Source organism: Oncorhynchus mykiss, chromosome 9, assembly GCF_057628025.1.
Source record: "Oncorhynchus mykiss isolate SJ-2025 chromosome 9, ASM5762802v1, whole genome shotgun sequence".
In the NCBI taxonomy this organism is placed as follows: domain Eukaryota; kingdom Metazoa; phylum Chordata; class Actinopteri; order Salmoniformes; family Salmonidae; genus Oncorhynchus; species Oncorhynchus mykiss.
The window spans coordinates 57,290,509-57,306,570 of NC_143030.1; the positions used below are offsets into that span (position 1 = coordinate 57,290,509).

At 40.5% G+C, this 16,062-nt stretch overlaps 1 protein-coding gene and 1 pseudogene across 3 annotated transcripts; one reads left to right on the forward strand and one right to left on the reverse strand.

The window, feature by feature from the left end:
• Positions 1–378: 378 nt before the first annotated feature.
• Positions 379–7,205, forward strand: dedd (death effector domain containing). 2 transcript variants are annotated; one of them, XM_021616147.3, is made up of 5 exons: positions 379–704; positions 1,842–2,501; positions 2,788–2,889; positions 3,029–3,166; positions 3,417–7,205. In XM_021616147.3, exons 2-5 carry the CDS (start codon positions 1,925–1,927, stop codon positions 3,842–3,844), a joined length of 1,245 nt encoding a protein of 414 aa, XP_021471822.1. In that variant the 5' UTR covers positions 379–704; positions 1,842–1,924; the 3' UTR covers positions 3,845–7,205. The 2 variants fall into 2 exon arrangements, with proteins under 2 accessions (XP_021471822.1, XP_021471823.1); XM_021616148.3 differs by having other exon boundaries at positions 447–712.
• Positions 7,206–7,235: 30 nt separating this feature from the next.
• On the reverse strand, positions 7,236–15,273 carry LOC110532341 (UDP-glucuronosyltransferase 2C1 pseudogene; annotated as a pseudogene). The gene is made up of 2 exons (XR_016483323.1): positions 15,148–15,273; positions 7,236–9,018 (listed from the first exon to the last, which is right to left on the reverse strand). The product of XR_016483323.1 is annotated as a UDP-glucuronosyltransferase 2C1 pseudogene (transcript).
• Positions 15,274–16,062: the final 789 nt, after the last annotated feature.

The following is a 16,062-nucleotide window of genomic DNA, read 5'->3' on the forward strand; positions in this document are numbered from 1 at the left end:
ATGGAAAGAGGCTCTGCCTCCGCCCCTAGGCCTAAAGCATTTGTGGCGCAGGGAGTACAGCTCTCGTCCATGGATCCATGGATCCAGCCGAAATACAGCTCACGCTCTCTCTACATCAGCCTGTTACTTACTTTTTCAAATAGGTTCTTGTTTGGACGGACAAGTTGTCATTGTAAACATGAATTGTTTCTTAATTTACTTACCTGTACCGGTATAAACAAAGATTAAAATCCACATCATATATACTGTTAATACTGTGTAGGCTATATTGAATTAAATGTATAGGATAGGTGAGATCAGGACGATGTCCTGATGTTATAGGCTACCCATCTTGAAGCCAAATTTGTAAATGCCTCCATTATGAGCTGCATATCACCTATCATAACCCAAAAACATACTCCTGTTTATGTTTTTCTTGTCATAAACAGATGATCCATTTCATGTTTAGATTAAAGATTAGTTCAAGAGAGAGAGGAAGGAAGGATGCACTTAACAAGCAAAGACTGTCTAGTTTACAAGTATTATAACAGGGCCTGAATTAATAACCTGGATGTGAATCATACTGTGTACCGGATATTCTTTCATTTTAGTTGAGAAAGGACAATGGGCATGCTAATTGTAGCCTCTGGAAAGAGTGTGACATTATCCATCATAATTGTGTTTTCTGATCTTGAAGGAGCTTAGCATTCCACCAAGAACGTTAAGTAAGTAGGTACGGTCTTTCAAGTTGATTTATTTTGAATCAAGGTAGCTAACGCTATTAACTTAAGGTAACGTAGCTAAGGTAAACATTGTTAGCACTAGTGATCTACATTGCTAAAGTTAGCCAACTAGCTAGCATACGAAAACCAGTCCTTACTGTGACTAAGTGGCTTTAAAAAAACGAATATTAGCTAGTTACCGATGGTGTCGTTTAATTTATTGTGACCACGTTTTTGTTGCTTTGTGTAACTAAATAACGTTTAGCAAGCTAGCTAACGTTCGTCAATTTAAATTAAAACGAGTTGACGTAACGACGTTAGTTTGTTAGCTAGCTACATACGAGCTCCTAATTAGCTAACTAGCTACGTTTCCACAATAACAAGCTCCTTGGTGGTTATCCAGTTATCTGGGTGGTTTATCTAGCTAACGTTAGCTAGTCATTTAGGATTAGCGAAATTTAACAATGTCATGTAGCTAACTTAAACACTAGCTAGTAGCTACTGTACTGACTGTAACGTTAGATGTTTGTTGTTAACAACAATGACCTACCTAGTTTCCTGACTGTTGTGATTAACGTTAGCTACTAATGCCAAAGATGATATATATATATATATATATATATATATATATATATATATACACACACACACACACTGGCTATGCTATTGTATATAGCTAGCCAGCTAGCTTGGACCTCTGCTTGTCTAACTATCTACTGTAGCTAAGTTGTTGTTGGCTTGGTGCATTGAGCTAGCCTAGAAAGCCAGTCATCATTGCCTATTTTCCGTGTTGATGTTTAGTAAACTTCGTGAGAGAGTTACGCCACTGATATCATGACTGACAGACATGTTGTGTATCTTTGTTTCCCTTGCTCAAATAAGTGTGTCATTCTTATTTTAAAGGGATACACCGTGCAAGATGATTTGGCCTAGAAGCTAGCTGTTATCATTACATTAGTAACTTGCTAGCTATAGGCATGGTAGACACTAACATTAACGTTACTAGTTAAGCTACACAATAGAGAGAGCTTAGCTACCTATCTAGATGCTGAAACATGAGTTTAGATAATCAACATAATTACCTTTTTACAGTTTTTTGCCAGGTGTGAAGTGTTTTGTCCCTCTTTTTTTTTTTTATAGGAAAGCAGTTTAAGTATTCAGACAACACAGAAGTTGTTGGGATTTCTGCATCCCCGTTGTCATCTTCCACCCCTAACAAAGTGATGACCTCACAGCAGCATCCCCTCCCCAATGCAAACGTCAACCCTCCCCTCCTTGTCCCCCAGAACTCTTCAGCTCACCAAGGTAGGCCTCACATTCACCCAAACCAGCTGGACTCTACTCAGAGTAGTGCTGCGGGGCACCTTGCCCCCCACAGAGGTCTGATGGGTGGTGTGGGGTCCTCATCAGTGGGGACCTCCAGCGGAGTGGCAGTGAACAGGGGCGCCTCGGCCTCCTGCACTAACTCTGCCATTTCCAGGAGGCCCTCGTCGGGACGCTTCGAACCCTGGCCCGAGGAGGCCGTAGACAATGCTTACGGCTTGTACTCGCTGCACCGCATGTTTGACATAGTGGGAGCCCAGCTTACGCACCGTGACGTGCGAGTGCTCTCCTTCCTGTTCGTGGACGTCATCGACGAGTATGAGCGCGGAGGCATCAGGAGCGGCCGGGACTTCTTGCTAGCTCTGGAGCGCCAGGGGCGCTGTGATGAGACCAACTTCAGACACGTCCTGCAGCTGCTCCGTATCATCACGCGGCACGACCTGCTGCCATACGTCACACTCAGGAAGAGACAGACCGGTGAGTGGTGGTTTCCTTCTCAACCTTTGCCTTTTTCAGGCCCACTAAAATTCTATTGAAAATAAAAAAGCAAACTAAATCTATTGGCGTCAAGGCAGAAAACGTAGGTTGCCGATCCCCAAAATGTTATGTTGTCAGTCTCCAAAATGTTATGCCAAACATTTTTTACCCCTTTTTGCCAACTTCTTGAAAACACACTTTTTGTGTTTTCTTAGTTAATAATTGACCATTTGCATTAAATGTAAATATTAAGTCACCAAAAGCGTTGCTGTGCTTTACTTTTCAGTGTGCCCAGACCCAGTGGATAAGTACCTGGAAGAGACGTCAGTGCGTTATGTGTCCCCCAGAGGAGGAGAGAGCAGGGAGGCTACACCCCACAGGAGGACAGGTGAATATGTGACTTTGCATGTATACATCTACATACAGTATGTGTGTGTGTGGGGGGGGGGAGTAATAAAGTTGGTGGAAATAGTGAAATTAATACATCTCTAAATATCTTAGCATTTTTTTCCCTACTCCACTAACAGGCCCCCAACCAGTAATATGCTGTTCTCCATCGGGGCCCCAGGTGGGCCCCCCCCGCACCAAGCCAGGCCCCCCATTACCGAGCCGCAAAAGGAAGAGGGCCCACACCACAGGAGACTGCAGGGAGAAGCAAACTTGTGGTAAGGGAATTCAAAATAAACTGTTTTGTTTAGTAACTTTATGCCTTCAGAGGTTGCATGTGTGTATTTACTTTTTGACAGTTCTTTCATGACAAGGAATTACAAAAGAGTTGGCTATCTGCGACCAAACTATACAGTTGCTGAATTAAGTCATTCCTTGACTGTATTGTTTCCATGGCATTAGACGACACACACTTCCTCTCTATAACCATTCCACTTGCTCTTCCCTGTTCACCCCACACCCCTGCAGACATCCGCCTACGAGTGCGCGCCGAGTACTGCCAGCATGAATCAGCGCTTCAGGGAAACGTCTTCTCCAACAAGCAGGAGGCTCTGGAGAGGCAGTTTGAGAGGTTCAACCAGGCAAACACTATTCTCAAGTCCCGGGACCTGGGCTCCATCATCTGTGACATCAAGTTCTCGGAGCTCACATACCTAGATGCTTTCTGGCGGGATTATATCAACGGCTCCCTGCTGGAGGCCCTGAAGGGCGTCTTCATCACAGACTCACTCAAACAGGCAGTGGGCCATGAGGCCATCAAACTGCTGGTCAATGTGGATGAGGAGGACTATCAGGCTGGCCGCCGCAAGCTGCTCCGGAACCTGGTCACTGGAGGTGGGGCCGGGGCCGGGGCTGCTGCCACACCCGACGGGAGCAGAGGGACTCCATCCTCTTAGAAGCGCATGTCTGCTTCTTTTAGCAGGGGGGGGCACCCATGTCCCAAATAAGATAACTTAACGGCGAGGACAGAAGCAAGGAAAGTATAAAGTACGTTCTGATTCAGGAAGAAGTATGAGGAAGAATGCTGGGTGCCCTGCCCTTTCATCTATGAAGGGAATGTGAAATTAAAGTGAGCAAGAGTAAGTTGAGTTAGATGTATGGAACACAGACATAAGATAAGTGTTTTGAATGTTGAAGGTTTAGTTTTTTCTGCTGGAAGGACAATGCTAATATTTTATATTGTAACTTGTGAATTGACTATAAAATCTGATTTAACATTTTCTTTTGGTATCACACAGCTCTTTGCCATAAAGTGTTCTTGAAAAGTCCCCTAGTAGACTATTATTACACATGGCTATAAACAAGTCCCTATTGGGACATTTAGCATTTTGTTTACTGCCAGACAGGGACAAAATCATTGTAAGCCAGTGACATGCCATCATTATAATTATTTGGTAGTAAATCATTTAAAAATATTTTTGGTATGTTGTCAAATGAACAATTATTGTGTGGGTCATTCTTGATGATTTGGTTCAAAAGGATTGAAAAGATTAAGCGTACTGAGTGGTTTCAGATGTGCTTAAAATTGCAATACAAAATTCAACAACAGAGTGCAGTAATAAGTATAAAAAAACAGCGTCATTTTGAAATAATTTTGACCCCAAATACTGTATCTACCCTCATCTCAAATACAAATGTAATTTTTGAATATGTGTATTCACCCATGGCTCAGACTTCTATTTCTTGATTTGCTTGTCAATATTAGAATTTAATCAGAAAGACGCATTCATTAAAGCTGGAATCTTTAGTGGTGAAACTGCCACGTCTGTTTGCGATATTACAACAACAAAGACAGTACTTCAAACAACACTGTTTTTTTCCCCTCTGACATCATCTCACATCATTGCAAGCACGATAGAACAGCAGAGTAGGTACCACAATGCTCCGCTGCTCTGTTTCCAAAACAAAAACAAAAGCACCTGGGGTTTTTAAAACAACTTTAACAATTGTTTTATTATAGTTTTATTAGAGTTACAACCAACATACAAAGTTCCCCCCTTGTTTTTGCTTTTTAATTGTAATTTCATGTAAAGAGAAAAGGCTCTACACACTGCATTTAGTACTTTCAACCATTTATTTGGGGGGAAGTACACTGGGAGCACCATTTTGTTTGATTGAGTTCATCAATATCATAGATTTTACTACAACGGTATAATTAGGTATATTGTGTTTCATGCAAATGTACAAGACCAGAGTAGTTGGTGATTATTTTGGACCACATTTTCAAAACATCTTTGTCCACAGTTCATTATCCTACAATCAATCTGACACAATGTAGCATGGTGTAGTGCTATCCAAGTTAGGAGCCTCTGATACTTGCTTTAGGAAACAAGGCAACTTTAAACATGTTTTACCGCCTTGGACCAATCAGTAAGTTTAGTCAAAATCGTCCCAGTGCTGTCTGAGATATCGTGTGTGATGAACGTACAGGCAGAGTCAGATCCACAGACGATTAACATTGATCAGACTGCCATCTGATAAAATATTTAATACAGTTGGCTATACCTTTGACATATGAGGGTGTTTTCTAGGCAACATTTTTTATAGGTTGTGAGGTTGGCTTTCATAGATGCAGCAAGGTCAAGAGCAGTGATGTGTTGGAAAGTGGTTCACTTCATACTTGTTTGCATTGTAAGAATGTCCTCAGTCTCATATACAGATGTGGTCAAATATATTGGCACCCTTGCTTGATTCACTATTTATTCTAAAATAAGTTGAAATTAAAAAATATTTTGGATTTTACAAGTGTATTTGTTTGATTTACAACAGCACATGGGCATGAAGAACAAAAACATTTTTTCCGATTTTTCCCTTCAAAGTAAAAAATGGCCTGGACTAATTAATATAGTCTAATTAATTTGGTTGGAGGCATGATTCTCATTTACTGCATAATTTTACTTACTCACCTGTTGTAAGTTGCAGGTGCCTATGGGGTAAAAATTGCCATTCAGTTTTGAAAAGAACAAACAGAAGATTCTACTCCATTGCGCTCTATTGTGAAATGCAAGAGTGCGAATATATTTGACTGCATCTGTAGGCTACAGCAGTTGTCTGCCTCTGTTTAACAGTGTATAATGTGTACATCAGTTACTTTAAACGGATGTTCAAAATCTATACGATTCCACATGAAAAGGTAATATAGTTCATCAGAGTGCAGTATCTGTTATATTTGTATTCCCCTAATATGTTTTAATTTGTGTTGGTAAATTAATGTTATAGCCGACAAGATTAGCATTTTAGCGCTGCTACTTAGTCTTAGATTTTTCCTGGATCAATGAACTTTTATGGAAGATTAAAGGATTTTGCCAACTGCTTTCAAAATTCACTCTTGCTTTTAACTCTTGTTAAAATGATCAGTGACATTTCCCTTTACCTTTCCATGTATTAAATAAAAGAGCTAGTCATATTTGGTACTAAAATCTAATCTTGGTACATAAAAGGTTCTGCCAGGTTCTGTTTTGAGTAAGAAGACCAGAAATTAAATTCACATTGTTTTGCAATATGTCATGTGCCATCTTTTATTTCAGTTTTACTGCTACTTTTTACATTTACTTGCTTTTAGATGAGAAAAATACATTTAAAAGGAATTCTTTCCCAATTATCTATAGATTTTTTTTTTAAAGAGTCCCCTCAGCCAACTGACGTTATTGAGGAGTTTGCCATACCACACATTAAAGCAAGTATTACGATGCAATACAGCTGTTCATGTTTCCCTAATGGAATATAACACAAAGTTGCAAATTGGTATCTATTATATAGGTTCTATGTTAATTGTTTTTAAGCCTTAATAGATTGCATGTCTAGTTATGATCCCCAGAAACATGAGACAACTTCTGTAACCTTCTGCAGATAATTCAATAGGCTATATTCTTTGCAACTTTTTAAAATGCATTTTTCTTGTGTAGTGCAAGCAAATGGAACTGGTCATAAATTGGAGAGATATTGTCAATACATACCATACAGCAGATGGGAAGGAGCACTTTATTTTTTCTCTGTTCTAAATATTCCCCTGTAGCACACAAACATAGTCAAATCCCCTACTCAGAAATCTTGGACATAAAAGCAAGAAATGCATCACATAGTTTGCCGATATTTGCTGTATGTTGTTATTTTGTAATTATTTTATTTGTGCTGACCAAAAAAGAGATTGTGGTTTTACGTGAATATTTACATTGATGTGTGGCTGGTACATTTGTCTGCACAAATAAAAAAATAAGTTGTTTAAAAGTCAATAAAAATGTTGTGTAAACAATGTGACATTTTGAGCAGATTGCATTTGATTTGACATTTGCTTTACTACTGTTTTTATTTTATTCCAAGAAATAGAATGATTGAGGATGACTGAAACCATCTCTAGTCTAATGAAAACATTTGTTATTTTGACGATGTTTCATGCCCATTTGTGTTGTAGTAGAATATAGTAGTTGCGTAGTTGTATATACTGTAGTATGTAAAACTGGAATTCTTCAGTTCTGCAGTTTTTCCTTTTTCTTTTGGCAAAGAGCCCTACCTAGAACCCTGCAAGTCATTAGGGTTAGTAGCAGGACAGAGACAACAACAGTCAGGAGAAGTACCAGTACATCCCCATTATGGTAAGCATACCAGGGCATCTTGTAGGACTCGGTTCCCAAGTGTGCTGCACCCTTGTGCCTCATAGCCAATTCTAGCCAGAAGATGGCGTTGTCCATTGGTTTGAGAGGTGTATCGCGGTGGCGCTTTGACATCCTGCGCATATTCTCTCTCTAGGGCTTACTCTTGTCCAGGGCCTAGGTTCCACCTCTAGGTCCGTCGCCTCGAGAATCTTAGCCACACCCCTGGCCTTTAGACTAAGCATGTTGTCAAACTGGTCAAATATGAAAGGAAGGCCTAACATGGGAACCCCATGGTAGATGGCTTTATAGATCCCATTGGTGCCCCCGTGTGTCACAAAGGCTCTTGTTTTTGGATGGCCAAGTAGGTCGTTCTGAGGCAGCCAGTTCACCAGCAGTGTGTTTTTGCCTAGAGTAGATGGCTTCTCTCCTGTATGTCTCCACACCACCTTCTGAGGCAGGCGGGCGAAGGCAGCTGCAATTATCTCTGATATCTCCGGAAGGAGGCTACCCAGCAGACTCCCCAAAGACATGACCACGACCCCATGTTCCCCCGAGCTCTGCACAAATGCCTCTAACTCCGCAGGCAAAGGCTTAGAGGGCTTACACTGGAAGCCCCCCATGTAGACCACACTGGGCATGGTAGGGCTTGGAAACTCGAACACAACGTCCACTCTCAGCCATAGGTCAGCCCCCTGAATGAGAGAATAGATATTGGTGTTTGGATCGATGAATTCGTTGATCAGACCCTGGTATAGAGGTCTTGTTATGCCATAATCAATATAAAGAGAGATCCCATAATGCAAGAAGTTTTTCAGTTTGTTGACAAAACTAATTTTATTTGTGACCAGTGACCTAATAGTTGGTATGTAAGAAAGGGGCGAAGGTGCAATCGCAAAGTGTCCCTCTGCATTGGTGATCCAACGAACATTGAGCACAATAGGAAGACCCAAGTAACTCCCCAATACAACTCCAGGATCTGTCAATATTAAATCAAAATTGGCTGCCTTCAGCTTCTCCATTAACTGTTTGTCCTCCATGACTAAGCGGGCCATTTCAGCACTGCAGCGATGGGCCGCCTCCAGCAAATGAATGTTTTCTTTCTTTAGCTTGATGAAGGACAAAATGGAGCGCTCTCGTGTCCATATCTCTAGGCTCCTCTTCAGGAAGGATGCCATGTACTGCGGGTCCTCCAAACTGCTGGCCCTGGGCACGGGCAATGTGATGGAGGAGTAGTGGCGGGCGTGTTCAGGGATGTACCAGCTGGTGGATGAGCGGACCACTGTTAAAGTGTGACCCGCAGGTCCAGCTCTCGCAGGAGGATGTCCATGTTGAGCCAATGGCTGCCGTCCACAGGGTACACCAGGATGTTGCCAGCCTGGCTCTGAGCTGGGAACACCTACAGGAGACAGGTCAGAAGGAGGAGAGCAGGACATGGAGGGAAGCAGGGTGGGGCTGCCACAGTGACTATCATGGTTTGTCTGTAGAGGAAAAAGAACGTAACAAATACGGTTGCTTTCGGTATTTGAAAGTGTTTTCATTGACCACTGCTTTCCACCCCGTCTCACCACACACACAGGCATTAATTAATGTGACTATAGTCTCAAACATACAGTTACCTTCCAAAATAAAGGAAACACCAACATAAAGTGTCTTAATAAGGGCGTTGGGCCACCACAAGCCAGAACAGCTTCAGTGCACCTTGGCATAGATTCTACAAGTGTCTGGAACTCTGGTAGCGATGCGACACCATTCTTCCACGAGAAATTCCATTATTTGGTGTTTTGTTGATGGTGGTGGAAAACAATGTCTCTTGCGCCACTCTAGAATCTCCCATAAGTGTTAAATTGTGGGTGAGATCTGGTGACTGAGACCAGTATGGCGTATGATTTAAATAATTTTCATGCTCATCAAACCATTCAGTGACCACTCGTGCCCTGTGGATGAGGGCATTGTCATCCTATGGCGGCTTAACCATGGTAGCCAAAATAATGGCCTGCTCAGCAGTTTTATACATGACCCTAAGCATGATGGGATGTTAATTGCTTAATTAACTCAGGAACCACACCTGTGTGGAAGCACCTGCTTTCATACTTTGTATCCCTCATTTACTCGTGTTTCCCTTATTTTGTCAATTACCTGTATCTAACCAAGTATAACATAGTTTGTGTGTGTATTGGTTGCATATTTTCAGACTGCCAATGATAAAGAGTTGAGTTACTGCAACTCCAAGACTTGCCGTCAGAAGAGGATATGAAGCTGGCTAGGCAGATATGTGGGTAGGTGAAGACATTATTGATAATAATTCATGCTTAGATTAAAAAAAGATGAGAGTAGCATTCGAATAGCAGTAGTTGTAGTCATGTTGTACACTTGAACCAAAGTTGGGTCCCTCCCTTTACCCGACACCAACCTTTGTGAGAGCCACAATGACATGGTCAAACAAGTTTTGACTAGATAATGGACTTTTGTGTGATGATATGCACTGTGCATAGATATGATCTCATTCAGTGTAATCAGAGGGAGGCAAGAGCAATGTGTTCGACAAATGTGAAGATTCTAGAGGAAATTACATTTCTGAAACTGGGAGGTCACTGAAAGCAAAATGTGCTATTGAACCAATTCTCGGTTCAAGTAAATTCATGCTACTGATTAAGCTTGAGGATCTTATGTACAGGTCCTTTCTGTTACTCATTTACAGAAAATCATAACATTTTGATAACACTTGTTGATATCACTTTCAACTTATCCTGAATCCAAAAGTATGTGTGTGTGTGTGTGTATATGGGGGGGGGGGGGGGGGGGGGGTCTCTGCAAGAACCAGGGGTTTAGCCACACTTACTGTTAGTAGTTTGTTGCAGTATTTTGACAACATTTTACAAAAATAGAATGTAGCTTACACATGGGTCATTCTATGAAAAGTGTTTTTTTGGATAGTGTAATTCTGTCACACAAAAACCAAAAACGTTATTTCACCTTTTAATATTCTGTCAGAAAGACTTATATACAGACTTATATACAGTACCAGTCAAAAGTTTGGACACACCTACTCAAGGGTTTTTCTTTATTTTTAATATTTTCTACGTTGTAAAATAATAGTGATGACATCAACTATGAAATAACACATATGGAATCATGTAGTAACAAAAAAGTGTTAAACAAAACTTTTCTTTTTTTTTACGCTGGCTGCTCGTAAGGTTTCTTGACTTGGACACTAATTTTTTCCAACACATGGATCGACATTTACAGAATGATTACCTGGAGGAAAATGGGGGAGGGTCATTTTATTCCAATTTTGGTCAAGGGGAGGGTTTAGTATATATATTTTTTAATCTAGTCCAGGGGAGAGCCATGTAATTTGTAATTGATTACATTTCTATATTTCTCCGTGTTTTATAATTAATTTCTTATTAGGCTATATATCGATGTATGCCTGATGCCGCCGCTCATCTATGATTCTCGGCTGGGCATGTGTAACAGTATAATTTTAGACTGTCCCCTCGCCCATACCCGGGCTCGAACCAGGGACCCTCTGCACACATCAACAACTGTCACCCACGAAGCATCTTTACCCATCACTCCACAAAAGCCGCGGCCCTTGCAGAGCAAGGGGAACTACTACTTCAAGGTCTCAGAGCAAGTGACGTCACCAATTGAAACGCTATTTAGCGTGCACCGCTAACTAAACTAGCCGTTTCACATCCGTTACATTCACCCCCCTTTTGACCTCCTCCTTTTTCCGCAGCAACCAGTGATCCGGGTCAACAGCATCAATGTAACAGTATAACTTTAGACCGTCCCCTCGCCCATACCCAGGCGCGAACCAGGGACCCTCTGCACACATCAACAACAGTCACCCACGAAGCATTGTTACCCATCGCTCCACAAAAGTCGTGAGGGCAAGAGGAACTACTACTTCAAGGTCTCAGAGCAAGTGACGTCACCGATTGAAACGCTATTTAGCGCGCACCACCGCTAACTAAGCTAGCCGTTTCACATCCGTTACACGTGCAATATCAAGTTTCCGCCTATATGCTATTTAGTGTGGTCTCAATAAAATAATCCATTGCTACGAAGTGCATGCTCAGAGAAGCACAGAGCAAAGTTATATTTCTAAGATAGCTGCTGGGTTGGTGTAAATACCACCTTCACACATGCTGCCAAACATACCCCCGTAAAACTGACTATCCTATCGATCCTTGACTTTGGTGATGTCATTTACATCAAAATAGCCTCCAACACTCTACTCAGCAAATTGGATGCAGTCTATCTCTCGTTGGCTGGTCCTCGCAACATGTTTGTCACCAAACCCACTGGCTCCAGGTCATCTATAAGTCTTTGCTAGGTAAAGCGCCGCCTTATCTCAGCTCACTGGTCACCATAGCAATGCCCACCCGTAGCACACACTCCAGAAGGTATATTTCACTGGTTATCCCCAAAGCCAACACCTCCTTTGGCCACCTTTCCTTCCAGTTCTCTGCTGCCAATGACTGGAACGAATTGCAAAAATCACTGTAGTTGGAGACTTCTATCTCCCTCACTAACTTTAAGCGTCAGCTGTCAGAGCAGCTTACTGATCGCTGCAGCTGTACAGATTTTTCCTATAGTGTTATTGACTGTACAATTGTTTATCCCATGTGTAACTGTGTTGTTTTTGTCACACTGCTTTGCTTTATCTTGGACAGGGCGCAGTTGTAAATGAAAACTTGTTCTCAACTGGTCTACCTGGTTAAAAAAAACGGTGAAATAAAAAATTAAATAAAGAACTAGGCTGCATTACACACTGTAATGGATATTCCAACCCTGAGCCCCAGCCTGCTCTTTTGTGTGCTGCCTAAACAATGGCTGTGCTGTGTATGCCTACCTTATCAGTTCAGGAGCAGAGTCAAAAGCTTCTTCTTATTTTTGTTGATGTTGATTAGGTCATGTCCAATCTTGCGCGCAGAATAGCCTATAGCCTATGTTCTGTTCAGTTTGAGAAGGAGAGAGCGAAGATGAGGACAGGAGGTCAACTTTGATAGCTTGTTACTTGCCATGATGTATTTCTCAGAGTTATTGACCTCACAATAAGCCAAATTTGAGTAACTTACATTGTGTAGCTGAAATTTGAAGCAGTAGGTATAATTCCTTTCAGCCGTCTTCATTTTAATTAGACTTATCTAACAACAAGAGGGCTTTGTGTTGGAGACGATTTCTTCCTATTTTAGACATGTTAGGGTTTTCGTCTTCCTCCTCTGACGAGGAGTAAGAGATGTCGGACCAATGTGCAGCGTGGTAAGTGTCCATTTTAATATATAAAACTGAACACTACAAAAAATACAAAATAACAACGTGAATGAACAAACGAAAATCGAAACAGTCCTGTATGGTACAGACACAGAAACAATCACCCACAACTCAAAAGTGAAACCAGGCTACCCAAGTATGGTTCTCAATCAGGAACAATGATTGACAGCTGCCTCTGATTGAGAACCATACCAGGCCAAACACAGAAATCCCAAAACATAGAAAAAGGAACATAGACAACGCACCCAACTCACGCCCTGACCATACTAAAACAAAGACATAACAAAATAACTAAGGTCAGAACGTGACAAGACATAAGAGGTAGTGGTACCTGTTTGACAGATGAAATTAGGCTATAGGCTGCTATATCCATAGATTTGTTGTCAATTCCTCCACCCACCATGCACTCTTTAAACTCTGTGTCAGTGAAGGGCTGTTAAATTAAAACTAAGACTCGAATTGAGGGGGTTTGAGAAGGTATGCCATATGCAGACCTTTTATTAAAGAACATGGCAAAAAAGCATAGGCCTACCCCCCTAGTTTAAGATTTAAGAAAATAAAACTGATCCGATAATATAAAGTGATCTATAACAGCGCTTTAGTTCGCAATGCTATACGCTAGAATCAAGCTATAAAATTCCCGGGAAAGACGTGACTCCGATGCATATATGGGAATATCATTGTGTCATTTCTTTGACTTTCAGAGGATGAGTTAGAACCTTCTATAGCCAAGGAGACAAAACAATTAACTTTGCTTGGGAAGTAATCTAATTATGTCACTATCAATTGATTAAGCTATTCAATTTCTGTACAAAAGAACATTTTTAAACCCAGACAGTTTTTAGGGAAACACCTGAGAGCTTCTCTCATTGTTTAAACCATGGAAGTAGAATAGCCAGCAGTAAAGATGTTCTGCTTCGGTAGACCTACTCTGTCTGGGGTTGAAAAGTAGCCCTGCGTTGCCATGTAACGCTTACAGGACAAATAACAGTTTCTAAAACTGCATAAATAAGGCTCTGGTCTGTCCAATAAATTAGGTTAAAGGGAACTCATGTTCTCTACTATCCACTTTGTTTTAATTATTATTTTGGGTATATTGGAGGTTACTTTTTCAAATGTTCATGGAGGGTTTTTGATCAAATATATTTTGCTGAAGGGAGGGCCCTCCATTTTATTTCAGAGGTCCGATTTTGCGAGTTCGAATGTCATCACGGACAGCTTTAGCATTTTAGCAAATGACCAACTACTTACTACTTTTTAGATACTTTGCAAATACTGAGCATATTAGCTGACCCTTCCCCTAACCTTAAACATTTTAGCTAACTATTCCCCTAAACTTAACATAACTCCAAAACTTAACCGTAACCCCCTAGCTTTGCTAACGTTAGCCACCTAGCTATTATACATCATATTCCACGAATTGTAATTCGTAACATACAATACGAAATGGGTGACGGACATCCACAAATAAATACATACCATTCGAAACATAACAATATAATATTAAATGGAGTGTCTCAGATTTAAGTACAGAATAATACGAAATGCTCTGAGATCCAAGTTGGTTCACTCCCTAACCTTTAACCAGCTAAACAGCTGCTATTGGCGAACATGTGTTTATTGTAGGGTACAATTATCGTATAATAATTATCATAATTTCCTTAATACATTATTATCAGGAGACTTTATATTCACGTAGATATGGTTTCCCCAATAGCAGTTTATTATTTATACATGAAGTGGGCAAAGTTGTTGATCATTTTACGAGCAGAACGGCACGGTTGGGAGAAGAAGCTCCATTTCAAAAATATCTAAGCGGTCAAAACCATTCGTTTTTTGTGAAAGGGTTGTCACCAAAACTGTGTTGTATACATTAGGTGTGCAGTAGTGTTATTCATGTCTTTCAAATGTGCATTATGATGCATTGCAAGCAACAACAACAAAAAGCATCAACAAAAAGTACAATTATGATAATAAATGTTTCCATTTGCATGACAATTAACGTTAATCGTTACCCTAAATTCCATAATGTCACAGCCCTAGTTTGTAGTTAGTTACCTTTCTAGCTAATAGGCTATGTTATTGTTTTTTTTAATTGAACCTTTATTAACTAGGCAAGTTAGAGTTAACACTTCTTCAGATTGTAATGTGGGAGGTCAAAATAATGGAGAAAAAAAATCTACCAAATCTATTCATTTTCAAAATGTTATTTACTTGTCCTTTCCATTATCATTCAACGGATGATAAGACATAACATTTTGGGAAAAAACATCCCACTGAGCAAAAACAGGTTCAATCAACGTTGTTTCCACGTCACAATTTACCTTGAGTCTGAAGATATGATGAGTACCTTGTAAGTGGCCCCAAAGAACCCCTTTGGGTATGAGAGCACTTCGTAAAAATAGTTTGAATATTTCCAAGGCGATGGAAAATAAACGCCAGGCAGTGGCTGTTTCTTCACTTCTCCGTGGGTGAATACATTTCTTTCTGCTTATCTAGTGTTTTCAGAGACTACTACAACAAACATATACGCTGCAAGTTAGCACAGGAAAAGTACAAATGAACTTTGACCTAGATTTCCGACGTGGTCTGTGATAAAGCAGAGGGAGAGAGAGAACGGGTGCCTCTTCTGAAGCATGTGTTCTGAAATTCAATGCCTGCTTCAAAAACAGATTATGCAGAGGGGATTATGCTAAATTCATTCACACTGATTGAGCCTCTAGAACCCAAAGACAATGCTCTTTAAAAGTGCAAGATATGTGATTTACAAGCATATTCATTCATTATAATTAGGCCTAAATATTGTTTGTTAGCAGTTGTATGACCTCTAAAGGGGATTTCTAGTATTGTGGTCATGTCTTCTAGGCCAAATCCACACACACACTGTTCCTGCTTTAGTCTCTCATTTACATAATGCATGTGCCTGTATCCCAATTTAAGATTTAGTCCTTAGTGAATAGAAAGTGTCCTATAGGTTTAACCCATTGATATACTGATGCATCACACTGAAATGACTATTTCCTTGGAGTTTGTAATGAGCTAAATGAATGTTGTCTAAGTTTAACATTTTAAATACGAGAGGGGCATACATCACATTATTACATCAATTTATATGGAGAGTTTACCACAGAACAATAATTCTGTCAAAATCTTTGAATGTTTACTATTTGAGATGAGCAAACTTGTCAAAGTCACTGGGAAACTGGTCAGAGGCTAAGCCCACTAAGTTAACCAGCAAG